The sequence below is a fragment of the Salmo salar genome, chromosome 15 (assembly GCF_965601325.2).
Source record: "Salmo salar chromosome 15, fSalSal1, whole genome shotgun sequence".
Taxonomy (NCBI): Eukaryota; Metazoa; Chordata; class Actinopteri; order Salmoniformes; family Salmonidae; genus Salmo; species Salmo salar.
The window spans coordinates 47,370,283-47,397,032 of record NC_138305.1 but is presented as its reverse complement, the minus strand read 5'-3'; the positions used below and the strand labels follow the sequence as shown (position 1 = coordinate 47,397,032).

General features: G+C 44.7%; 1 protein-coding gene across 3 annotated transcripts; it reads right to left on the bottom strand.

The window, feature by feature from the left end:
* Positions 1-448: 448 nt before the first annotated feature.
* LOC106571475 (centrosomal protein of 170 kDa protein B) lies at positions 449-26,601 on the bottom strand. Of its 3 annotated transcripts, none has more exons than XM_014144629.3 (19): positions 26,206-26,601; positions 23,737-23,874; positions 20,173-20,262; positions 17,091-17,169; positions 16,896-16,954; positions 16,610-16,727; positions 15,161-15,277; positions 14,479-14,997; positions 13,096-14,354; positions 12,549-12,737; positions 12,219-12,360; positions 10,332-12,122; positions 5,509-5,764; positions 5,200-5,371; positions 4,172-4,309; positions 3,852-3,940; positions 3,616-3,709; positions 3,452-3,503; positions 449-3,251 (listed from the first exon to the last, which is right to left on the bottom strand). In XM_014144629.3, the coding sequence occupies exons 2-19, from the start codon at positions 23,839-23,841 to the stop codon at positions 2,995-2,997; spliced, it is 5,526 nt and encodes a 1,841-aa protein (XP_014000104.2). In that variant the 5' UTR covers positions 23,842-23,874; positions 26,206-26,601; the 3' UTR covers positions 449-2,994. The 3 variants fall into 3 exon arrangements, with proteins under 3 accessions (XP_014000104.2, XP_082817962.1, XP_014000106.2); XM_082961836.1 differs by having other exon boundaries at positions 12,219-12,342; XM_014144631.3 differs by lacking the exon at positions 4,172-4,309.
* Positions 26,602-26,750: the final 149 nt, after the last annotated feature.

Sequence of the window (26,750 nt, the reverse complement as noted above, 5' to 3'; positions counted from 1 at the left end):
GGCAACATTTGTACACCAGTTCTTGACAAAATTGCAAAATCTGTTTGGTTGGGGATCATTGTTGGACAGCAATCTTCAAATATTGTCACATAGCTGAAATGACGAGACTTGGTGTGGGTCTGGTTTACGACAAGCCACAGTGATAAGCCACAGTGAATAAGAATAAGAACAATCTAAGATTTTACCTAGGCTTTGATATTTTGTTCCAAACTCTTCACTCCTTCCCAAAGCGTAGGCTTACCCACAATGTGACAGTCTCGGAAATCCCAGACCTAGGGCAGCAACATCACTGTTTCAGCACTATAAGCTCGAACAGTATTTGGTACATTGTGGGAGCCAGCCCAGCTGTCTAGAGACTAACACCATGATGCAGCAGTAGTGTACAATTGTTGTGTAGGTCATCATTTTTTGTTGTTAAATATCATAACATCTAGAATAAAATAAAGCATTTATGACTGAAATCAGTTTATTACAAATTATATAATGGTACAAATCAATGTTCATGATGATGCACAAACTGTTATGTAAAGTCCATGGCATAACGTCTGTAAATATATTCAGTACAACACAAATATTAAATAAATAATTTGGAAGAACAACATTGTGAACATAACCTCAAAGTCATAAAAAAAAAATGTTTTTGATGTATACAAACAGATATTCACATACAGTTTGGTTAGCACTTTGCAGTATTTTTATACACTTATACTTGAGTTACATGCATTGTAGCAAAAACAAAACTAATATTGAGAAGTAAGTAGCCCAAAGCTGACATCACCCTTAGCAGCAGAGGTGACATAATCAGACCAATAGACAGATGTCTGTTCTGGGTAGGTGACAAATCCATACATTCTCAATAGCTTTAGGGTCAGTGAACACCATGGCACCATTGATGACTGTAAAAAAAAGCTTTGCATTTAGCATAGATATGATCTGTTGTAGGCTTAAGTACTTGACAGAAATCAAACTGATAAGCGATACTCTAAAACAGCCTGTTAAACCTACATTTCAGCCACAAGTCATTGTTTTTACTGCTTAATTAAACCCTACTGCTTTATTTTCAGTTCCACACATGGCTTATGAGGTGTATCTCAAAATGAAAAAGTGCACATTTGGCAAACTAGCCTGAACTCTCACCCAACTAAACTATATAATTATGTTACACATGCACTTTCACAAAATAGTTTTAAAATAGTTTTTGTGTCCGTTCTTATTCTTTAACTTACATCTATACAGGATTCCTCACACACAATCCCACATATCCCTGCTGCCTTTGCAGATGGAGGGAGTAAACTGTGACATTGGCTTAGCCCACAACAGCTACTTAACTCACAGGCGCTCTTAGTGCACACACACACACACACACACACACACACATACAGTGGACAATAAGGAACTGCTCCATTCTACCTTTACAGAGCTGGCACACTACAATACAGTCAATTTAGGAGGCGGCATACAGTCAACTTGGGCCAATTTACTAATTTGAAGCATATACACTACCGTTCAAAAGTTTGGGGTCACTTAGAAATGACCTTGTTTTTAAAAGAAAAGCACATTTTTTTGTCCATTAAAATAACATCAAATTGATCATAAATACAGTGTAGACATGGTTATTGTTGCAAATGACTATTGTAGCTGGAAACATCAGATATTTAAATGGAATATCTACATAGGCGTACAGAGGCCCATTATCAGCAACCATCACTCCTGTGTTCTAATGGCACGTTGTGTTAGCTAATCCAAGTTTATCCTTTTAAAAGGCTAATTGATCATTAGAAAACCCTTTTGCGACCTTGTTAGCACAGCTGAAAACTGTTCTGATTAAAGCAGCAATAACACTGGCCTTCTTTAGACTAGTTGAGTATCTGGAGCATCAGCATTTGTGGGTTCGATTACAGGCTCAAAATGGCCAAAAACTCGTCAGTCAATTCTTGTTATGAGAAATGATGGCTATTCCATGTGAGAAATTGCCAAGCAACTGAAGATCTGGTACAACGCTGTGTACTACTCCCTTCACAGAACAGCGCAAACTGGTTCTAACCAGAATAGAAAGAGAAGTGGGTGGCCCCGGTGCACAACTGAGCAAGAGGACAAGTACATTAGTGTGTCTAGTTTAAGAAACAGACGCCTCACTATTCTTCAACTGGCAGCTTCATTAATTAAATAGTATTCGCAAAACACCAGTCTCAACATCAACAGTGAAGAGGCGACTCAGAGATGCTGGCCTTCTAAGTATGCTCTTTCCCCTCTTTCTGATGCTGTATAGTGTATACTGCATTTATTTGGGATCTGAAACATTGTATGACACACCATCCTGACATTCTGTACGCACAGCATTCATATAGAACAAATCTTAAGCATTTTCACTATCAGACAATCAAGTTCAGAAAAGGGAGACTGGTGGTCAGTCAGTTCATTCAGTAGCTTTTTTCCCCATGCAGTAAAATATCCAAGTCATTCAGGAACATTCAATGAATCATATTTTACAAGACAAGCACAGAACACTGCAAACACCCTCTCTAATGCTGTTCTGTTTTGCCATGTCATTGAAGTAGTCCACGACATGTTCTCATGGACACCTTGGATTGTTTTCATCAGGATGATTACTATGGTAACAAAGTTGGTGCAAGAATGTAGCCTGTCTTATCTTGGGCATCTGGCCAAGCCTACAGTACTGAGCTACTACACATTGTACAGGACAAGTAGACAAGGCATATGGACATTATTTTGTACACAATCCACTTATTCAAGCGACAAGTTACAACTTCTTTTACTCAGCTTTGCCTACTTTTAGTTGAGCTTGTACAAATGTGGAAGAAGCAATTCTAAACAGTGGTAGTCAGTTACAGCGGTACTCAATTACAGTACACCTTTACCAGTCAAAACAGATACAGTATACTGTATATCATGATAGTTTTACATTACAAATGACAGTGTGGTGAAGGGAGGCAGTCGCCACCAGCAGATGCTACAGAAACCTGGGAATTCTGATCAGGCCATAAAGTTTGCCCCTTTGTGGCCTCGAGTGGTCCTCTTGGTGCTTTCGTTGGCGTTGGGTTTGGAGGTGGTGGGGCTGGTTGAAGGGCCAGCACCACGCTGTCTGTCCCCAGGTCCAGTGGGCTTACTGGGGGATTTCTTCTGCCGTGAGGGGGACCTGGTGGCCTGTCCTCCTGAAGCAGCAGTAGCCACCGCTGCCACCTTAGGGTTCCCACTGCCAGCTCCACCGGGTTCCACAATGCTGTTGATCACTACAACAAAAGGGAACATTCCGTGTTCTATTAGATTCCATAGGCCTGCTGGATCATATGCTTTATTTAAATGTCCTGAATAGGTAATGCAGACGAAAAGCCGCTCAGGAAAAGCAATTCAACATTGCACTCCCAGTACATTTTAGGAAGATTATTATTCTTTATTTAACTACAAAGAAAAACTAATGTGTAACTCTTACTTTCTAGTTGTTTCTGTACCCTTCTCAGCTCATTCAGGATGGAAGAGATTTCCTGTGACAGTAGAATTAAAATTATTACGATTGCACATTTTCCCATATAATGTCCTCAGTTTTACACGACCATGTCTTCCAATGTAAGATGTGACTGGCTACCAATTCTGTACCTTATTTGATGTTTTGAGGATGGGAACTTCGTTTTCAGCATTGATCTTCGCTTCGATCTCCTCCCAGGCCTCAGTCTTGTTGTGGAATAAAACCCTGACAGAAAAAAATAAAATAAAAATATTGTATAATCTAACAGAGCCAGGCAGAGAGGAAGTCATTGACTAGCTCTTTTCCATTTAACATACAATGCTAAAATTACACAAGGTAAGAGCCAAGGTACATAAAGTTCCCTTACTTCATTTTCTCAGCCAGCTGTTCTGTGTTCTCCCGAATGGCCTGAGAGAGCTGAGAAACAGGGTTCAACATCAGATTGTCCAAAATCACCTAGAGGGAGAAAATGGTGAATGTCAAACACCCAAAGTGTTTGCAAAGTAGTTTCACATACATTAATATACTTTAGTCTAATTCCCAGAAGACCAAAATTAACTGCAACAGCTCATTTTGTGTAGCCTGAGTGCCAGTTTGTTTCTGCGTGAGCCTAGGTTTCCAAATCACTGATAACTAGCGAAAGTACAACTCTAAAGGGAGGAGAAACAAGTGTGACAGGAAAGTGACCTCTTCACGGTTCCACCGTGGCTTAGAGCTTGGGTCTTGGTCATTCATGTTAGGATCCAGGTCCATGACAGCGGTAGAACCTGGCGATAGTAGAACCTTCTGGTAGTTTAAGCTGGCCTCAGGAATATGTTGGACCAGCTGGAAAGAGAATAGAATCAGTGCATGGTGCGCACGTTCTGAACAACTGACATGGCCATGACTACTGAGGGAGTCAGTGCCTCAAGGCCCTCTACTGTACTTCAAGGGCACAGTGAGAATAAGAAGTTACAATATCTTTGTTATACTGTACTAGAGGAAAAGTTGACCACTGTGACTAGTGCTTTGTGATTGCATGCACCAAGGCAACATGCAGGAGTGACAGCAGTTGAACTGTGAGCAGTGAATTTTAGTTTTGCTGGGATACAAGCCCGGGGAAAAAAAAGCGACATTAGTGGAAGGTGAAAAAGGTGTCTGTTGCAGTGACAGTGAAAGTCTGTAGTGAGCCAGTGGCAAACAGTTATGGTCCAGAAAAGCTGTCACCATAAACACTCATTAAGAACACATAGAACATCCCAGTATGATACAAATAAGAATCTGTAGCATGACAATCCAACAGCATACGAGTGTTTGGATTAGTGATGATAGCCTGAAGAGAGTGTGGGAGGTGAAGGAAACAAATATAAACCTTTGCAGGAGACAGACAGAGACAGACACAGACATATCTGAGGTATGCACCTGAGATGGGAGGACCCCTCGCAAAGATGTACATGGCCTCTGTACAGTAAAGAACAGAAACATGCTCATGATAATCTAAAAAATGATAAGGGATCCTTTGCACGCGTCACTGGACCTGTACATAATTTTGATGTAAGATCTTAGTGGCACATGGTTAAAATAACTTATAGAGAGGGAAGAAAATTCCCATAGGCTCCAGTGCAGTTGCATTATGCATTAGAACATTACAAAGGGATGGAAATAACTGTACATAGCGTGAGGCGCAGGTCAGGGGGGCATGTTTGAAGTGTATTATGGGTAGTGGGCGGGCTCACCTCTTCCCGGCTAGAGATGGGGATGGTGGATGCGGGCCCGGGCGTGTTGGGTGCAGAGCTTGGGGAGGGGTTGGTGCCCATTCCAGAGGAACTCTGGGAGTCCCCGTCCCCCGCCACGTCATGGATCTCACGGGCCAGGATGGCAAGGTCCTTGGCCAAGTCCTGACTGAGCCTGGGAAGACAGAAACAGAAGTCATGACCACATTAAAAAAATACATACGTACAGAATACATGTTCTACAGCTGCCAATCATAAGGCTCAATATGTGGTTTCAGCCAGGTGATCCATAGTGCCATTATGTCACCCTACTTTGCTATCTCGGCGCTGTGTGTGGTCCAGTTCTGGTAGTGGTCATCCTCATTCTGGACCTCGTCCTCCTCCAACTCCAGTGAGCCGGACTTGGACCGGGCAACTTCTGCAGCAGATTTCTCCTTCTGGGCCCGGGGGGTCTGTGTGGCAGCAGACGTGTGGGAGGAGCGTTTGTGTTTGGGGGTTTCAGAGCTGGCCTCATATTCCTCTTCAGATGTGGAGGTGTAGTCTGAACCCTTCTGCCTTTGACGGGAACCTACCAGATAACAGCACGGTTTTCATTTGATCCATATCTCATGCAGTTACAGGATACATACAAAAAAAGTGTAGTTTTAAAGGGTCAGCCATGAAGTGTGGCAACCCTAATTTGCACAAGGGCAAAAAAAGTGTTTAAAATTAAATTAAAATTAAAATCTGCAACAAAAATAAAATACAAAAATAGTTTTTCTGCAGAAATAGGGCCTCCCAGCAGCACCACCTTTATAACATGAACAACATTAGTCATTGACAGACCCTTGGGATTGCAAATACTACACCGCAATATTGATAAGTAAAAACACAATACACCATCGCTGCATAATATGGGTCATTAATTTACAGTGCCTTCAGAAAGTATTCACACCCCTTGACCTTTTACATGTTTGGCTGCCTTAAATTAGAAATGTATTAAATTGAGATTTTTTTTGGGGGGGGGGGGGGGGGTCACTGGCCTACACACAATATCCCATAATGTCAAAGGGGAATTGGGTTTTCAGATTTTTTATAGATTCATTAAAATGAAAAGCTGAAATGTCTTGAGTGAATAAGTATTCAACCTCTTTGTTATGGCAAGCCTAAATAAGTTCAGTAAAAATGTGCTTAGTAACAAGGCACATAATAAGTTGCATGGACTCACTTTGTGTGCAATAGTGTTTAACATGATTTTTGAATGACTACCTCATCTCTTTACCCCACACATACAGTTATCTATAAAGGTCCCTCAGTCGAGCAGTGAATTTCAAAACAAAGATTCAACCATAAAGACCAGAGAGGTTTTCCAATGCCTCGCAAATAAGGGCACCTTTTGGTAGACGGGTCAAAAGAAATACACCATCCAATCACTACAAAGATACAGGCGTCCTTCCTAACTCAGTTGCCGGAGAGGAAGGAAACCGCCCAGGGATTTCACCATGAGGCCATTGATGACTTTAAAAGTTAGAGTTTAATTGTTGTGATAGGAGAAAACTGAGAATGGATCAACAACATTGTAGTTACTCCACAATATTAACCTAATTGACAGAGTGAAAAGGAGGAAGGCTGTAAAAATAAACAAAATATTCCAAAACATGCATCCTGTTTGTAACAATACACTAGAGTAATACTGCAAAATATATGTGGCAAAGCAATTCACTTTTTGTCCTGAATACAAAGTGTTATGTTTGGGGCAAATCCAATACATTACTGAGTACCACTCCATATAAAGCATAGTTGTGGCTGCATCATGTTATGGCTATGCTTGTAATCATTAAGGACTAGGGAGTTTTTCAGGGTAACAAATAAACAGAATGGAGATAGGCACAGGCACTATCCTAGAGGAAAACCTGGTTCAGTTTGCTTCCACCAGGGGCTGTGTTTCTATTGAAACGGCAGCAGAGGGCATCATCACACTGCTTCGTAGCAACTACACTGAGCTCCTACAGGACAAGCCAAAATACAGCCTACCAGCATGCATCTCAAAAGGGAGACTGAGTCACATTCACTATGAAGGGTGGAAAAGGTCACTTCAACTCATTGTCAGGCCCTGTTTCAATACTCTGTGGCCCTGTGTTTTTATGTGCACCTGAACTAGTTTTCAAATCTTACATTTGATCATATACAGTCCCGTGAAAATGTATTTGCCCCTTTTCTGATTTTCTACATTTTTAATACTGAACGTTATCAGATCTTCAACCAAAACATAATATTAGATAAAGGGTACCGGAGTTTACGAATACATTTTTTTAAATACTTATTTAATTTAATTAACAAAGTTATGCAACACCCAAAAACTGTTTGTGCCGCCTTTAGCTGCAATGACTACAACCAAATGCCTCCTGTAGTAGTTGATCAGTCTCTCACATCGCTGTGGAGGAATTTTTGGTCCACTCTTGCATGTAGAACTGCTTTAACTCAGCGACATTTGTGGGGTTTCAAGCATGAACTGCTCGTTTCAAGTCCTGCCACAACATCTCAATTGGGATTAGGTTTGGACTTTGACTAGGCCATTTCAAAACTTCAAATGTGTTGCTTTTTAGCCATTTTCATGTAGTCTTGATTGTGTGTTTTGGATCATTGTCTTGCTGCGCTTCAGCTCACAGACAGATGGCCTGACATTCTCCTGTAGAACTCTCTGATACAGAGCAGAATTCATGGGTCCTTCTATTAAGGCAAGTCATCCAGGTTCTGAGGCAGCAAAGTATCCCCAAACCACCACCATTCTTGACCATTGGTATGAGGTTCTTACTGTGGAATGCGATGTTTGGTTTCGCCAGACATAATGGGACCCATGTTGCCCGAAAAGTAGACTCAAGTTTGCTAAAAAAAGCACCTGGATGATCATCAAAACTCTTGGAAGAATGTTCTATGGACAGATGAGTCAAAAGTATAACTTTTTGGACAACATGGGTCCCATTATGCCTGGCGAAAACCAAACACAGCAAAACCAAAAACATTACAGGAAGCGTTTGTTCGCGGTCATTGCAGATAAAAGGTGGCACAACCAGTTATTGAGTGTAAGGGGGAAATTACTTTTTCACACAGGGGCATTCGGTGTTGCATAACTTAGTTCATGAAATAAGTATGTCATTGTGTTATTTGTTCACTCAGGTTCCCTTTATCTAATATTAGGTTTTGGTAGTAGAACATTCAACATCATAAATATGTAAAAGTAGAGAAAATTAGAAAGGGGGCAAATCCCTTTTCACGGCACTGTCTGACTTTTAAATCATGAATTACAATTCTTTAGTGTAATGTGAAAAGGTGTTTGTTGCAGTGACAGTTGCAGAGAAAGTCTGTTGAGCCAGTGGCAGGCAGGCAGTTATGGTCCTGAAACGCAGTCACCTTAAAACCTGTTGGGGATAGGGGGCAGTATTTACACAGCCGGATAAAAAAACGTACCCGAATTAATCTGGTTACTACTCCTGCCCAGTAACTAGAATATGCATATAATTGGCTTTGGATAGAAAACACCCTAAAGTTTCTAAAACTGTTTGAATGGTGTCTGTGAGTATAACAGAACTCATATGGCAGGCCAAAACCTGAGAAGATTCCATGCAGGAAGTGGCCTGTCTGACAAATTGTGTTTCATCTTGGCTCTTTTTATTGAAGACTGAGGATCTTTGCAATAACGTGACACTTCCTACGGCTCCCATAGGCTCTCAGAGCCCGGGAAAAAGCTGAACGATATCGAGGCAGGCTCTGGCTGAAACACATTATCGCTTTTGGCAAGTGGCCGATAATAGTACTATGGGCTTAGGCGCGTGCCCGAGTCGACCGAATGCTTTATTTTCTTTCGTCTGTTTACCTAAACGCAGATTCCCGGTCGGAATATTATCGCGAAAAATGGCATAAAAATTGATTTTAAACAGCGGTTGACAGGCTTCGAAGTACGGTAATGGAATATTTAGAATTTTTTTGTCACGAATTGCGCCATGCTCGTCACCCTTATTTACCCTTTCGGATAGTGTCTTGAACGCACGAACAAAACGCCGCTGTTTGGATACAACTATGGATTATTTTGAACCAAACCAACATTTGTTATTGAAGTAGAAGTCCTGGGAGTGCATTCTGACGAAGACAGCAAAGGTAATAACATTTTTCTTATAGTAAATCTGACTTTGATGAGTGCTAAACTTGCTGGGTGTCTAAATAGCTAGCCCTGTGATGCCGGGCTATCTACTGAGAATATTGCAAAATGTGCTTTCACCGAAAAGCTATTTTTAAAATCGGACATATCGAGTACATAGAGGAGTTCTGTATCTATAATTCTTAAAATAATTGTTATGCTTTTTGTGAACGTTTATCGTGAGTAATTTAGTAAATTCACCGGCAGTGTTCGGTGGGAATGCTAGTCACATGCTAGTCACATGCTAATGTAAAAAGCTGGTTTTTGATATAAATATGAACTTGATTGAACAAAACATGCATGTATTGTATAACATAATGTCCTAGGGTTGTCATCTGATGAAGATCAAAGGTTAGTGCTACATTTAGCTGTGGTTTGGGTTTATGTGTTTTTGCATTTTTGAGGAATTTGCATTTTTTAGGAAGTTTTTGCATTATTGAGGAATTTGAATAACGCGCCACGGGATTACACTGGCTGTTGAGTAGGTGGGACGCAAGCGTCCCACCTAGCCCATAGAGGTTAAAACAGTAATTAAGAACACATACACAACATCCCAGTATCATAAAAATAATCATTTGCATCATGACAATCCCCGGTCAGTCTTAAATGTGATCATACTGTATACACTTGTTGAAAAAAGGGTTCCAAAAGGGTTCTTTGTCTATCCCCATAAGATAACCCTTTTTGGTTCAAAGTATAATTCTTTTGGGTTCCAGGTAAAACCAAAACGGGTTCTACCTGGAACCAAAAAGAGTTCTTCAAAGGTTTCTCCTATGGGGACAGCTGAAGAATCATTTTAGGTTCTAGATACACTCTTACAACAACAAAAAAGGTGCTATGACTTTTTTCATGAATTACAATTCAAGACAAAAAAACGTGTTCTCTGCATTGCTTTGTGCAAGCAAATAGCATGGCTATGCAGATTGAGAAGTTACGCAATGGTAACTTCAATAATACTCACTGGTTGTGCTGGAGTATTTAGTCCCGCTGGAGCGTGTGCGGGTGAGGGGCTGCTTCCCAGGGGCTCCGGACCCTTTTGTGACCCCCTGCTTTGCCCCTGCTTCACCCACTGATATCTTCCTGACCGGCCCAGTTGATTCTGCACTCCGGTTGGAGAAGCCAGGCCGGGTTGAAGTAGTGGTGATGGAGGACTCGTTGTCACTAGGTGTAGTGAAGGAGCCTGCTCGCTTCCTGGGCATGGCCAAGATGTCCAGTCTGGAGAGGAGCTTCTTCCCGTCAGCAGACACCTTGGAGGGAGCACCGATGTGGTCTGAGTTCTGGGATCCCCGGTCAGTCTCAGTACCATCATTGTCAGAAGTCTCTCCCAGGCGTGCCCTGCGCAGCATGGATGCTCTGGTGGGCCGTGGTGCTGACAGGCTGTTGGAGCGGATCAGTGCCTGCTGTGCTGCACTCTTGGGGGTCTTCCCATTGTCCTCTTTCTGTAGGGGAGCTATGAGCTTCTTGTTGCGGCTGGCGGGCCGGGAGCCGGTCTCATGGTCAGAGGCCGTGTCAGGCCAGTGCTGGCCAGAACTCTGCTGGTCCTCTGATAGGTCCAGGGAACCACGGTTCCCCGTGCTGCGCCGCATCTGGAAGCGCTTGGCCTGCTCGGCCTTGCTGCTGGAGTTATCACCGGCAGCTGCGTGGCTGCGGCGTTTCTCTGACAGGCGCTCGCGGGCCGTGGGCTGGCGGTGGCCCTTCTCCTGGACAGACGGACTGGAGGAGGACCTGGCGGCCGTCCTCTTCTTGGGGCCTGTGGTGACGGGGGTGTTCTTGTTGCTGACCAGGCTGACGGTGCTGGCTGTATCCACATCTGATTCCCCAGACAGAGAGTCGTCCATGTGACTGGAGGAACCTCCTCTCTTAGAACTGTGTCCGGAGCCTGAGGAGGGTAACTTCACTTCCAGGGAGGAGAGAGAGGCGTCTGCTGCTTCCCGGAGGAAGGGCTGTGGGCCCTTCGCAGTCTCTCTCCTCTGCTCCATGTCCCTCAGGGTGGGATGACTGGAGATGTGGGGGAGCCTCTTAATCTGGGTGTCGTCACTGGGTTGCTCCTTGGTGAAGCTCTCCTGCCTGACGAACGAGGAAGTCCCTAGAGAGTCTTTACTGGGGTCTTTAGATTCCTTGTCCTGCTGGGAGTGGAGGTTGGGGGCTGAGTTGTTCGGCTTGATGCCCGACCTCCGGGGCTCGTGGCTGCTCAGGTGCCTGATGAGGACGGTGGTGGGGGAGGTTTTGGCAGGGGCATCTCGCCCCCTATCAGGCCCCTGAGACAGAAAAGGGCTTCGGGCCAGGTCCGGCTTGCCTAAGCTGCATTCCTCAGAACCAATGTAAAAAGAGGTGGACTTGGTAGGTTGAGTCGGAGGCAGCTTATCTTGACCCCTATAGTGAGGTCCAGTGTCCCCGGGCGAGGTAGCGCCACTCGTCCTCCCCTGGCTCTTCCTGGTCCTCTCCAGTACAGAGCCATCGTCAGAGCGGCTGGCGTCACTCAGGCTGTCTGGGTCTACATCGTCCTGGACGCACAGCCTCTGGGCGGAGTCCTGATGCCGGGGAGTACCACTACTCCTCTCCAGGGGGGTTTCGGGGCCTGGGTAGGGGGGTTCGTGGCAGATCAGGATGCTGGGGGTGGGGCTTTCTGGCTTGTCTCTGTCTCCAGGGGGAACCTGGGGAAGCAGCCTCCTGATCCTACAACTCTGGCTCCCCTCTGACTCAGAGTTATCCACGCTGTGGCTAGGCATCAACCGACTCATCAATCGTAAATCTAGGAAAGAGAAACATATTTTAATTCAGGCTTTTTTCCCCCCGGGTTGCTCACTTAAGTTCTGAGCAGAGCGGTCAGTGGGTGCAGGCGACTCACCTCCCTCTGCAAATTCCCCTTGAGATGGATTACAGCCTGGTTCTGCATAGCCGTCTGCCAGACTGGCCCAGCGAGAAACCCACTTAGGCCCCTCCTCCTGTGCTGCAGTGTTAGCAGACGGAACCTGAAACAGCGTAGGAAACTATGAGGGGTTAGATGCAGCTATACAGAGCACAACGTCGAAGGGTAACCACCATTATAAACTCCTTCCAAGAACAATCCTTACATTGTAAGGAAAGTCACTGTAGAAGCCAAAGGCAGTAAAGGAAGGACAAATAATAAACTTATTAGGTCCCTTATTTCTCCAGTAGCTTAGGACGGTGAGGTTACCTGGAAGGGGCCTGAGGGTGCCCCACTGAGAGCGGCTGGGTTAAAGCCATGCATAGACACTGCTTTCATTTGGTCCACAGTGCTAGCGTCACTAGGCCGGAGCATTGCCAGCTCGTCCTTGCCATCATTAATGATGGGTCTATACACTCCGGCACCACTGTACTCCGGTGAGTCGAGGACCCCAAACACCTGTCAGGGAGGGACAGAGCATGCATGAGGTAGGTAGGAGAAGAGAAGGGACAATGGGACTTTGCAAGGGGAAGAAGGAAGGACAGGGTGGAAGGGGGTACTGGGTAGGGGGAGGAGGTTCTCAGCATGCGTCCCTCAAGGTATTCCTATTAAGGTATTTCATTGTTTATTCTAGAACTATACCTCTTGTTAGAATTGTAGCATTTAACGTCAGAATCCAAAACAGTGGAGAAGATACAGTACAATAATTACACGCAGCATGTGAAAAGGTCCACCATCCCACCAAAGAAGTCATGGTGGTGACAGACTTTAAAAATGGAGAATGTTTAAGGTGAACCTCCGGCTGCTACAATCTCACCTGGTCGATCATGTTGCGTGCCTCCTCCACCTCTTTGTCCTGGGACTCTGTTTCGATGGTGTATGTGCCGGCATCACTCAGACTATCCTCTTCTTCGTTCCTCACCACCCTGGAGGCTTTCGGGTCCACCCCACACACCCCCAGACCCAGCGGCATTAGAGGGGTCATGGAGGGGACGGCTGAGCGAACTGGGGAGGCAGTCTGGACAGAGCTGCGGGACGGGGGCTGGGAGAGGGCTAGGGCTGGGGAATGAGGGGCAGGAGTTGGAGAGTAGGAACGTGGTGCTGTGGTTTGCAAGGGGGTGGAGGGATAGGAAACAGAGGAAGGGGGGTCTAAGGGAGACGGAATGCGGGTGCGAGAGGGTGACATCATCATCACCGGGGGAGCGGACATGGGAGGAGACGTCTTATCTCTGGTGGGGGACAATGCTCTGTGGGCTGCATCCTTCATCAGGAACTCTGCTGCAAACTCCTGGGCCAGCTTGGACTTCTTTCCCACACTGCCAAACGGCTTGATGGTGATGCCAGAAGAGGCGCGAGAGGAAGGCCCAGAACCGGAGGAAGAGGAAGCACTACCTCCACTCAGGGGCTCCTCTGTCTTCTCCCTCTTCAGGGAGCTCGACCTCAGGGGCCCGCCATGGCCCTTCAGAGGAACAGTCACCTGCTGGGTGGGGGGGATGTGTCCGTGCATGGAGTTTGGCCTCTCCCCGCCCTTCCGCCGCTCCAGCTTGGCCTTGAGGGTGGAGTAAGAGTCTGCGTGGGCGGGGTTGGCCGTGAAGGACTGGGAGCGTTTTTTGCGCGGGTTGTCGAAGAACTCTATGATGAATGCTTGCTGGCTGAGTGGCTCCTGGGGGTCGGGCTTAGAGGGGCCCATGGTGGGGGAGCGAACCTCAGGCGGGCTTTCAGACAGGGGCCTCTCAGGGACCACAGGAGAGACTGGGGTCAGTTTGGGCGGAGAAAACTGAGGCTGGAGTAACATTTGTGAGGGAACTGACTGGACTGTCTGGTGTGGTTGGACTGACAGCACTGACTGGTCAGACTGAATTGAATGGTGTGACTGGACTGTCTGGTGTGTCTGCTGTGACTGAACTAATTGGTATGACCGCACAGTCTGTTGTGACGGTTCTGACAGGTCTGACTGGGAAAGCTCAGACTGGATCGAATGTTGCGACTGGATCCGGTGGTGTGACTTGCTTCGCTTCCCTTTCCCTAAAACCGGGTCCTCAGAATCACTCTGGGTCCCATCGTCATGGTGGTGTCCTAGAAACAGATCAATTCAAACCACAAATGAGGGACAGAAAACACACCAACAGCCGCTTCCCAAACCTCCCAACACCTTACAGAATTCTATGAACGTTTCTTTTGTAAAGTACCACTCTCTTACCTTTGAGGCTCTTGATGTTTACGGCCTGGTCACTCTTGACACTGTAAACATCCTCACACGTGGGACGCCTTCTCATCATTCTGACATCACTGTGCACCAACCAATCTGCTACCTTGCACTCGGCTGACATCACCTCAGTGGGCGTGGTGGCCAGAGTTTTGCAGGACACCTGCTGCTGTTTCCTCTGGCGCGAGGAGAACTTGGTGACATGGTCCTTGATCTTGATCTTGCCTGGGGTGCAGTCGTCAAACTCTATGGTGAAGGAGGCGTGGCTCTGCACCACGGGGGGAGTGGGCGAGGTGGGGGTGGGAGCGGCATGGGGCGTGTCCGTGTCCTTGGTGGGGATCTCGTGGAGCTCTGCCCCCGGGGACTTGGGATGCAGCTGAAACTCCTTGGTAGGGATCTCAAAGTAGCTGGGCTCCCGATGGTAGGAGAAGTTGGACTTGCCCTGAGCGTCCCTGTACTCTAACAGGGAGCCATTCACCTCTGAATCTAACGCTGAACCTTCTTTTGGAATCTCTGCAAATGGATAGGTGTGAAAGCACCGATGAGGCTACACAAGCAAATTAAAAGACAAGCATAAACCCTTCTTTGTTTATTTCTATTCTTTAAAAAAGGAAATGCAAACATTTTTACATGACATTTCCTAAATGAAAATGGTGTGAATCGAAGGTTCAATGACCTGGGTGACCCTCCTCTGACCGGTGTCCCTCACTGTGTTGTCCTTTGCTGGCCGCATCCTCCTCCCCCCACCATGAGGGCTGGCCATACAATGGAGTGGGCCGGGAGGTCGGAGTCTCTGAACACACACACACACACACACACACACACACACACACACACACACACACACACACACACACACACACACACACACACACACACAGGAGAGAGGACTCATTTCTCTGCAGCAGTCATCATCTACTATTGGTCCACTGGGAGTTGAGAGAAAGAATATTCAAGGTTTGTCTCCACCCCACTAGACTACATCAAATCAGACATACATAAAGCTTGTTATTTATGACTTAGTATTTCATCCAATGTGTCCAACACATCCAGTTGATCTCGAGGCAGCGCTCATTCAAGGTTTTTACTGCAGAGGCTACAGTAAACAAGGAGAAGAATTCTGTGTTGATTTGAGTGAGGATTCAGTTGTTATCCGCTGGATTATACTTATGCCGTCACAGCCTCGCAGGGCAAGCAAAAAGTATCAGGGACTCATCAGCCGGAGAGGTCACAATACAGGCAGCCTATAAAGCTGCATATAGTCCATAGATAGTTGATCGTGACCTGTTTATGGCGTAAGGATTACTCTCTGGCAGAGCAATTGACAGTGGGGATGCCAGTGTGAATTACACAGAGCAAAAATAAAATAAAAAAAATCAAGCAGGTCATCGGTGCTGAGCTGAACTGTGACTATGGGTGCAGTAGCCATCACCATGGAGACTGGAGGTGACCGCATGCAGCCGCCGACGAGGGAGAGAGAGGGGGGACAAAGAGGGGGAGCATGTTCTGACTGAAATAGGACAAGCTGACGCTGACATCATGGTTGAGGGACATTTATTTATTATTGAGGAGCAGAGCAAAGTTCAAATACTCATCATCCTTACACACCATTCCAGGTATTAATGAGTTACAGTTTATAAATCAGAATAATCCTGGATCATTCAGCCAAGTTAAACAGCTGTGTTAGTATCATCCCTAAAAAAATCAAAATCAAAACACCATGTCCCTCCACTGCAGCTGCGGAGGGGCGACATCGGCGGATGCAGTGGATTGAGAAGCAGCCCAAAAACAGATCTCTAGCTTAAACTGACGGATTTCGATGGGGATTTTTGTATTAAATCAAAATCAAATATTATATTCATTAGATTGACGCAATCTTAAGGATTAATCAGTGAGATAAATGAAAAGAGAGCAACCCACGATGTCCCAATTCCCAGAGTTGTCATGAGCTCAAAGCCTCTATCACATCATGTAGTTATCCAAACAGGTCTATCAATATGAGCACTACATGTATCTAGACCTCCTACTAATGAGCTTTGTTTTATGAGAGAAAAAAAAAACATACCGTGGAAAAATACGGTGGAAGAGCATTTAAAACAGGATTGAAGCCGTCGCTAACGCTTACCTTGAGACAGAGATTTCCTGTCCGTCTTCTCTAGCTTGGACTTGTCATCCAGGTGCTCAGCCCTCTTCCCCTCTGAGGCTCTCAGACCCATCTGCAGCTGGCTGGTGTACTTCTCATGCTGAAACAGCAGGAGGCGCAACACAACTCAAAAACCAACACAGTCAAGTTGCCTAAGAGAGCTCCAGCTAAATGATGTGATGGTAGACCAGTACTGTCTGAAAAGCTAGTCCAGGTTAGGGTTTACTGTTTAATACAGTTGAGGTTTGCATTAGCATAGAAAGCTGACCTTGAGTGCCTCCTCTGGGACTTTGTGTTGGCTCTTCTCCAGGACGTACACATGGGAATGTAAATACTAGGTTAAGGCAATAGCCAATCGCATCACAGACAAGCACTTCAATCAAATTCCAAAGCCAATGTTGATTACGCATATATGGCACCAGAATTATGCATTGATGACGTGAGTGAGAAAAAAAAAGGATATCATATCCGAAGCGAATGACATCAGACAGTTTGAGGGTGATGTAAATCTGGTCTGGGATCCTCAGGTCATTCACAAAGGTCTAGAGGGGAACACAACATAGTTGGTTACTGTAAACAGGAGATGTTGAAGGATGACATGTAACGCGAGTCTCCACGAGGTCCTGGGATAGACACTGTGCACCACTCATCCACCTTCAACACAAGAGTAAGAATTTCAGTGGTATTTCAGTCCAGTACAGAAGAGCAACTGTATGGCTAAGGCCAGGGGAAAACTAGTGGCACAGCCCACTGGACCATATGTGAAGAGAAAAACAACCCAGATGCAAACAGGAGATGTTTGCTAGAGATTTAACAACGCATAGATACAAGCCCTGGCCTAACAGTAGCGCTGGGCTAATTTGACATGATCAATCCAGTCTAGTGGAAGCTACTTGGAAAGTTTCCATGTTGCCCGCCTACTACTAAGGGAAGTCTGCATCAGCTGCACAACAAACAGTTCAGTGAAATATATAACAGCTAGTATACACAGCACTATACGGAGGCCTTTACAATTTAAAAGGAAAATAGTTGCTTGACTACTCAGTAAAATAGCCTCAGCAGCACTTTTGGGTCACAGTTGTCATGTCATTATGAACTGGGTAGTTTGGGTCCTGTTTGCTGATTAGACAATATACCATGGGTATGACGCAAAAATACTTGTTTACTGTTCTATTTATGCTGGTAACCAGTTTAGAATAGAAATAAGGTGTTGTGCCTAAGAACAGCTCTTAGCCTTGGTACAGTGCCTTTGGAAAGTATTCAGAGCCCTTGATCTTTTCCACATTTTGTTACGTTACAGCCTTATTCTAAAATGTATTAAATTGTCCCCCCCCCCCCCCTCCCCCTCAGCAATCTACACACAATATCCCACAATGACAAAGCAAAAACAGTTTAGACATTTTTGCAAATGTATTAAAAATGGAAATATCAAATTTACGTACGTATTCAGACCCTTTACTCAGTACTTGTTGAAGCACCTTTGGCAGCAATTTCAGCATCGAGACTTATTGGATATGGCGTTACAAGCTTGGCACACTTGTATTTGAGGAGATTCTCCCATTCTTCTCTGCAGATCCTCTCAAACTCTGTCAGATTGGATGGGGAGCGTTGCTGCACAGCTATTTTCAGGTCTCTCCAGAGATGTTCGATCGGGTTCAAGTCCGGACCACTCAACAACAACAAAAAAAACTCTTTATGGCTTGACGTCACCTGTCATCACATGGTTGGAGAGTTACTTATCCAATATAACTCAGTATTCTTCAATGGAAGCTTCTCTAACATCAGATATGTACAGTGTCAGGTCGTTGTCCTGTTGGAAGGTGAACCATCGCCCCAGTCTGAGAGCAGGTTTTCATCAAGGATCTCTCTGTACTTTGCGCCGTTCATCTTTGCCTCGATCCCGACTAGTCTCCCAGTCCCTGCCGCTGAAAAACATCACCACAGTCTGATGCTACCTCCACCATGCTTCACTGTAGGGATGGTGCCATGTTTCCTCCAGACGTGACGCTTGGCATTCAGGCTAAAGAGTTCAATCTTGGTTTCATCAGAACAGAGAATCTTGTTTCTCATGGTCTGAGAATCTTTAAGCGCCCTTTGGGAAACTCCAAGCAGGCTGTCATGTGCCTTTAACTGATGAGTGGTTTCCGTCTGGCCACTCTACCATAAAGGCCTGATTGGTGGAGTGCTGCAGAGATGGTTGTTCTTCTGGAAGGTTCTCCCATCTCCACAGAGGAACTCTGGAGCTCTGTCAGAGTGACCATCGGGTTCTTGGTCACCTCCCTGACCAAGGCCCTTCTCGCCCGATTGCTCAGTTTGGCCGGCCGGCCAGCTCTAGGAAGAGTCTTGGTGGTTCCAAACTTCTTCCATTTAGGAATGATGGAGGCCACTGTTCTTGGGGACCTTCAATGCTGCAGAAATGTTTTGGTACCCTTCCCCAGATTTGTGCCCTGACACAATCCTGTCTCGCAGCTCTATGGACAATTCCTTCAACCTCATGGCTTGGTTTTTTCTCTGACATGCACTGTCAACTGTGGGACCTCCAATCAATTGAATTTACCACAAGTGGACTCCAATCAAGTTGTAGAAACATCTCAAGGATGATTAATGGAAACAGGACGCACCTGAGCTCAATTTCGAGTCTCATAGCAAAGGGGCTGAATACTTATGTAAATAAAGTATTTCTGACATTTGCAAAAATCTCTAAAACCTGGTTTCACTTTGTCATTATGGGATATTGTGTGTAGTACATTGCTGAGGAACATTTTTTATTTAATACATTTTAGAATAAGGCTGTAACATAACCAAATGTGGAAAAAGTCAAGGGGCCTGAATACTTTCCGAAGGCACTGTATATTTAAGCAATGAGGCACCAAGTGGTGTAGTATATGGCCAATATACCACGGCTAAGAGCTGTTCTTAAGCGGAGTGCCTGGATACAGCCATTAGCCGTGGTATATTGGCCCCATACCACAAAACCCCAAGGTGCCTTATTGCTATTATTACCTGGTTACCAACATAATTAGTAAAAATGTAAAAATATTTTTGTCATACCCATAGTATATGGTCTGATATACTGTACCACGGCTTTCAGCCAATCAGCATTCAGGGCTCTAACCGCCCAGTTTATAAACACCCATGTAAAATAGATAACCAGCTTAAGCAAGCACTTAATGGCACTTATCTACTATGCTAAGCTTAGAACTAGCATTTACATTGTCACTGCACAGTAGCCTACATACAGCATGAGCAGATAGTTTCTGTTTTTCTATCTTCATAGGACAGAGGTTAACCATTCATAATTCCCTGATTCTTTTAGCTAGCATTAACACACCCATGTAAAATAGATAACCAGCTTAAGCAAGCACGTAATGGCACGTATCTACTATGCTAAGCTTAGAACTACTTAACAGAACACTGAAACATCTAGGGCCTTTTAATCTCTATGTGTAGTAAGGGGAGTCCTTGTACAGAAGACAGTTTAACTTTCTATTGAAAGTATTTTAGTTGTACCTTCCTCTTTACCCTTCCCTCCCCTGGGTACTCACTCCATTGAGGCTGCCCAGGTCTTTGACCAGGTGCTCATCGGTAGCAGGGTTGTAGTTGATGACGGCATGCTGCTTGTCCACACTCCGAGACTGGAAAAGAAAAGGAGAGAACCATGGATGGATTACTTCAACTGTGCCCTACAATTACAATCTCTTTTTAAATAAATGTCATACTACAGATGTAGGATCTTAATTTGATCACCCTATTGCAGGATACATTTCCTGCAATACAGAAAATGTCATACTTAGTGCATTTGAGGTTTAAAAAGTCTTCTGAAGTTTGTAATTTCCACTTTGATATTTCAGACTTAATTTTCCCTTACAAACAATGTACCAACCCCTACAAAAATGTCCATGAATTATAATCCACATTTTATTTTGCTACATGATTATTTTCCTGCTGTAGAAAACTGGATCAAATTAAGATCGTAAATCTGTACCTTAAGAAGTACCATTACTACACATGACAGACAGTGACTGTAAATCCTATAATTTACATTCTGCAGTGATGCAATTTGCAAGAGTATTTTCAATACCTCCATTACTCATATGAAGTAAGCAACATGTCAATACTGTGTATGATACTCTATACCCTCATGCTAGGAAGTTAACGGTTACAGGCGCATATGTCAAATACTTGATTCAGTCCCTATGGGAACCAACGGAACAGAACCAAAAGTGAAAAGTCGTGCCAAGAAGACATGTAGCCAAACTCCTGTTGCTCAACTACACGTGAGGGAAATACTTCACGAGCTAAATTCAACACAGTTCACCATAAGACGCCTCAAACTAAGCCACGTGGATTCCATTAACCACACGTGTAATTTTCTGGTGGGACGTGAAGGTTAGAACACTCTCACAACCATAACACCATTTAAAGACGAATATTTCAATCATACCATCTAAAAGAGTGTGTCTCAAGAATCTGAGCGGTGCATGTCCAACAGGCCTCTATAAAAAGACAAGTGAACTGGAGAATGACTCACTACATAAGTAATAGTATCTAGTTGTATTTGGTGAATTGTATGAATGATGAGCAAAATTTTTTACTTTACATTCACATCCTCCTACTCACTACTGCCTTGAACATGTCTGTGCTGAGTACACTAGCACGATGGCAGGCTTTGCCTTGAAAGTCACTACTAAAAGGCAGTGTTTCTCTATCCATTTCTCATTACATTTCCCACCCACAAAACAAGTTAATGAGTACAGTTACTAAAACGTTGGCCATGTCAGTTGAAAAGGATTTCCCTACTACGACAGGCGAGAAGACTAGACAGTGGAAGGAAGAGGGAAACGTTCCAATGTGGTTACATCCGGGAAGTGAAATGGGTCAGAGACAAAACTCGGCCACATCAGGACAGGAGCCACCATCCAGACAAGTATCCAGAGTGCTTCAGACAGTGACCAAAAGCATTCTGCCTAGCCAAGTTGCTAGGCTAGTTCAGTGCAAAAATCACTGTTAAACACATAATGATGAAAGACCTAGTGATACTGAAGCCTGATACAAGAGACAAAGGGTGGTAGTCCAACTCAGTCATGAACCACCTCAGGTGGGGGCCCCATACCACTGAACAAAATACTCCAGGGCAGTAATGGTACTAAAATGGCTAAGGGCCACAATGGCAGTCTACTATCAAAACAGTAGCTTTGTACAAGCATTGTATCTGTTTTGAATGAATAATAACATCATGACAAATAATCCAGTTCAATAAAATGGTGTAGTTGCACCAGTGTGTCATATATTCTAAATAGTGTTTGGAGCTACACAATACCATCATTGTTGCCAGATGTACGAGGTAGCTTTCACCGCTAAACAAATAAAAAAGGTGATAAATAGTGCTGGAATCAGAGACACTGCTGTGGCTCGGCAGGTAGGAAGGACAAAGGCCTGTTATCTGTGGCCAACAATATGGAGGGAGTGTAAATTACACACAACACAGAGAAGAGAAGACCTTTGTCCCCTTCAGAGGGCTTCGGGAGGATGAAGAGACTGACTTTAAAGTGCAGGTATACTAACAAATTGGGTTTAGATTGAAGGAGCGGGTGAGAAAGCATTAGTCCTATAACACAATATTGTTCCGGGATGGCAACAGGCCACCCATTCGCCGTGTGAGGAAAAAGTCCATCTCAGCTGTTGCTATTGGCAACAGATGGCCACGTTGGAAGACACTGAGGCAGACAGCTCTGCATCATCAGGATCTCCGAGCTGGCGCCACGGCAACTGGTAGGAACTATATACAGTATACTGAACATAAAAATAAAAAAACAGGCCACATTTTGGATCATGTCAAGGTTAACAACTCCCAGTGCTCTAAACGGCCTCTTTTTCACTGCAGACTTTTGTTGATAACTGATGTCTTCCTCTAGTAGCAAATCAGACTGTATCTAGGTGTTGCTTTTTGTAATATCAAGGGCTGAGGCTTTGACTGGCAAAAGCCTGACACCAATAGCAGATAGCCAGTCTTCTTCAAAGTAACGTTACAGTCATCTGAACTATGCAGCGAAATGGTACATCAATGTGGCTATAAATATCTGGATGTAAAATGACATTGTTGTTCCACCCACACATCAATAAGGTAGTGATCTCCAGCCGACAGACAGAGTGCTAGCCCTAACCGAACGACAAACTTATCGACATACACCATCTCATTGACCATCCCAACATAAGAGACCTTTGTTGAGAGGCATCTGCTTCCTTTAATGATTTCTGTGATGTTTGATGTCCATTTCCCCTTTATGCCACCCCTTCCTACTGTATGGTAGCCAATCAGGTTGTCCTAAAAATAGCCTTTACCATTAGTCAGCCAGTGTTTCTGGAAGGATTCTCAGGAGGTTCCCATTTTGTCTTAGCCCAGCACTAACACACCTGATTGAACTAATCAACTAATCACTGAGCCCTTGATTAGTTGAATCAGGTGGGATACAACAAAATTGGGCACCCTCTGAAGGCTCCTCTGAATGAATTTGAAAAATACTGGTCTATGCTACTGCACTGTAGAAACCCTTGCACAGGTCCTCCAGACAGCAAACTCTGACATGATTGGATAAAAGTGAGCATGCTTTCAGAAGGAAGATAGATTGACATATTTTGAGTGTTGATCAATTTGTTGTCTTTCATGCTACACAGGAAAGAGACAGCGGCTGAGGTCGGGCTGAAGAGGGTTTTCCGACTGGGTGGATGACTCACTGTCCCATGGGCACAACTACCTTCTGCTAATGGTGCCCATGGGACAGTGAGTAAACTACCCCATCAGACAACCCTCTTCAGCCTTTCTCGCTTTCCCGTGTAGCATGACAGACAACACAGTTTTACTTACTGCCCTACTCCAGCCACAGACATCGTCTCTGAATGAGCTTAGTAGTCACTGAGTTTTACTCACAGACTTCCCCTCTTCCTCATGAAGAAGAGGACTACATGGTATACAATAGTATCTCTAGTTATCTGCGCCTGAGGATAAGATGATGCATTAGATTAGAGAGTAAATCAATATTAAGCTTTTTAAAGGAGGTGGTCAGGGTAAGGGCCAGGGTCAGGGTAAGGGCCAGGGTCAGGTCACCTACCTGCAGCATCAGCTCACAGTCCTCCCGGCCCACGAAGATCATCTCCCGTGGAAGACGGTGGCGGATGCCAGAGCTGCTGACCAGGAACCAGGATGTCACGCTCATCTTCACAGGCCCCCCGGGAAACCCCTTTGCATCCTGGGACACAAAGGAGACGCATACAGTATGTCAGGGTAGGACACGTGCAATGTGCAGTATGGTATCCATACAGGGAGGAAGCCATCACCATAATCATGAACGATTGATCATACTGACCAATTGTCCCTTAAAATATGTTTAAAAAAAAAAATGGCATCATAAAATGCATCCAATGGACAGATCTCTCCATTAGATAGACATTTTGTGGCACATAAATATTTACATTGCTCCAGTGTTGTGGTAACACAAAGTCCCGCACACTGTCAAGTCTTGTAGACACATCAGCAAATAGAGTTACACGACCGCTAGAAAACGTCAAAGAACCGTAACCTATTCATCAACTCAACCAACAAACTACCAACTGCTGATTTCAATGCTGTCACTCTCCATTGTACATCGATCTGCTCAACGTAGGCCTTGCTATGGACAAACTTGAGAGAGCAGGAGATGAATTGATTGACCTGTTATTTGAGTTCACTTGTTCACTCACAGGACTATTCATACTGCAGTCCCAACATGCCGTGCAGGATGCTGATTCACAGGAAATAACATGAGAACGGGTGGTGCTATCAGTGAAAATATCAAAGGCAGGCTTATGCTTGGATGGAAATGAGACTGAGAGCCTATTTTCAAATGACATTAATGAAGCATTCCGTGAGACTGCTCAGTAACTACTGTCAGTGTGCCTTTGCAGTAGTTCAATGTCCCCAACAGGGAATGGTACTGTAGCTAGGTCAGTGGTGTATGTAAGCCCATAGCCCTCTGTTTATAAGTCAGCGCTGCTATGACACCGCAAGCTTTGGGACTGGTGGCAAGGGATATGAAACTGAGAGGGCCCAAAATACTACGTGGTAACTAAAAAACTGGAACCACGCCCTACACCAGGGATGGCCAGCCCTCTCCTAGAGAGCTACTGGCTGCTCAGGCTTTTGTTCCAGCCCTGCTCTAACACGCCTGATTTGACTCATTAGCTGCTCATCAGGACACTGAATCACGTGTATTAGATCAGGGGTGTTAAGGACAGGGGGATACTGCTAGCACGGCGATAGCGATATAGCACAGCCTTATAGCACTGAAAAGAAGAGGGGCTTTAATAGCAGCAAACAGCATCTGAGGCCTTTGATCTGTAATCTGAATGCTTGTCTTTCAACAGGGAGCTTTAAGCTTAAAAGGGCCAATGTCCTGCAATGGACAAGGGCGGTGTTGCTCTGATACCAAAAGGAAGGAAATAATGCTCACATTAGAAATAAATGGAGAGAGGAAGATGGAGAGGTCTTTATTGCTTGCTATAACGTCGATTTAAGAGTTCCCTGCCCGATCCCTCCAGCACTGTGTCATTATTTCTTAAGACCACGGTTTTGTGTAATATCACATTTCATAGAGGTTTGTCATATTCAATAGTTTGTCCCTAACTAGAATCCTCACTACAATAGCTCCGTGTTACGGTGAAACCCAGAGGAAGTGGTACTGCTGCTAAGTAAGCCTTACAGGACACCCCAAACCAGAGCTGCCCATACAAAATAACAATGTAGGCCTATGGTGATGAATATTATTACTGCATAATAGGTAGCAACATACTGACTATAAGAAGGCAAATGTTAGGCTCATCTCAAATGGAAACAATTAAACATATTTCTAATGCAAATCTTAATGATTGATTAACACACGTATTATTCATACTAAGAATAGGCATCACATCAATTTCCACACTCCATTACAGGCCGGTGTCAGTAGCCAATAAGATGCACGTGATAGCCTACAGAATGTCTGCATGCCCTCTTTGAAACATGCACCGTTATAGGATAATTGAAATCCCAGTTACATTAAAACTCAACCTAATTGTGTCCTTGAGGCGACCTGACTCGTTTCTTCAATAGTTTCTCCAACGCCTTTAATTTGTTCATTAAATAACCCGATCAGACAGAGCAGCTGGTGCCGGATGCTGGCATCAGTGAGAAGCCAAACCGACTGGATGATGTCGTCTGCCTTATATGCCCAGCCCAGCACGATTGTTAGTTCATATAGTCCTACTACGATACAACGTATACAATTGATTGGGCGCAATAGCCTAATAGCTATAGGCAGAGGATGCAACTGTCGATACCGCCATGGACAGAATGCTACTATCACTGTAGCTAACGTTAAAAAGGCGCGTTTAGCGCCAATAGGCTGGAGTAGGCTACTGCCCCATTCAGTGAGGCACGGACGAGTTAGATCTTTATCGTTTTAACCCAAAATATATCGCCGTCGACCATACCAAATAATATAGGCCTAGGCCACTGGCATGATGAAATAATGTCATTTTGTAATATTGAAATCCTCGCGACCTACCTACAATATTCCAGATGCTGCTCCCCACCAAAAAGCAACAAACGATGTCACCATCAAATAGACAGCACCAGCCTTGGCGCAATCCTTTGACAATTCAGTCTGTGGTCAAATGTGGCTTCACATCGATGTCGTTACGCGGGTCCAGGTGAATAACATGCACTCGGGGTGGGGATATCGATGCTGCTGTTATGGCATTTCTGTCTGACCAGCGCGCCGCCTCCAAACGCGCAGCAGGACCAACGGCGAATATCAGATGCTCAGTTATCTGGTGGTGCACCTGCTCTAATGAATGCAGGATTACATAGCTATGTCTATCCCAAATAAATTTGGGATAGATTTGTTACAGATTCTTGTTGAAATATTTTGGGATGTTGAACATGTGGTTTAAAAATCATTCACGTGAGGGCCATTGGACACCGTTATGTGATGACGTCACGTCTTTTGTTTTCATTATAATAAAACGAAATTGTAGTGTAGGCTAACAGCCAATTTGGAATTGCTGATAGGAATTAAAATGTTGCAAAAGTGTGTTATTCGGATATTGA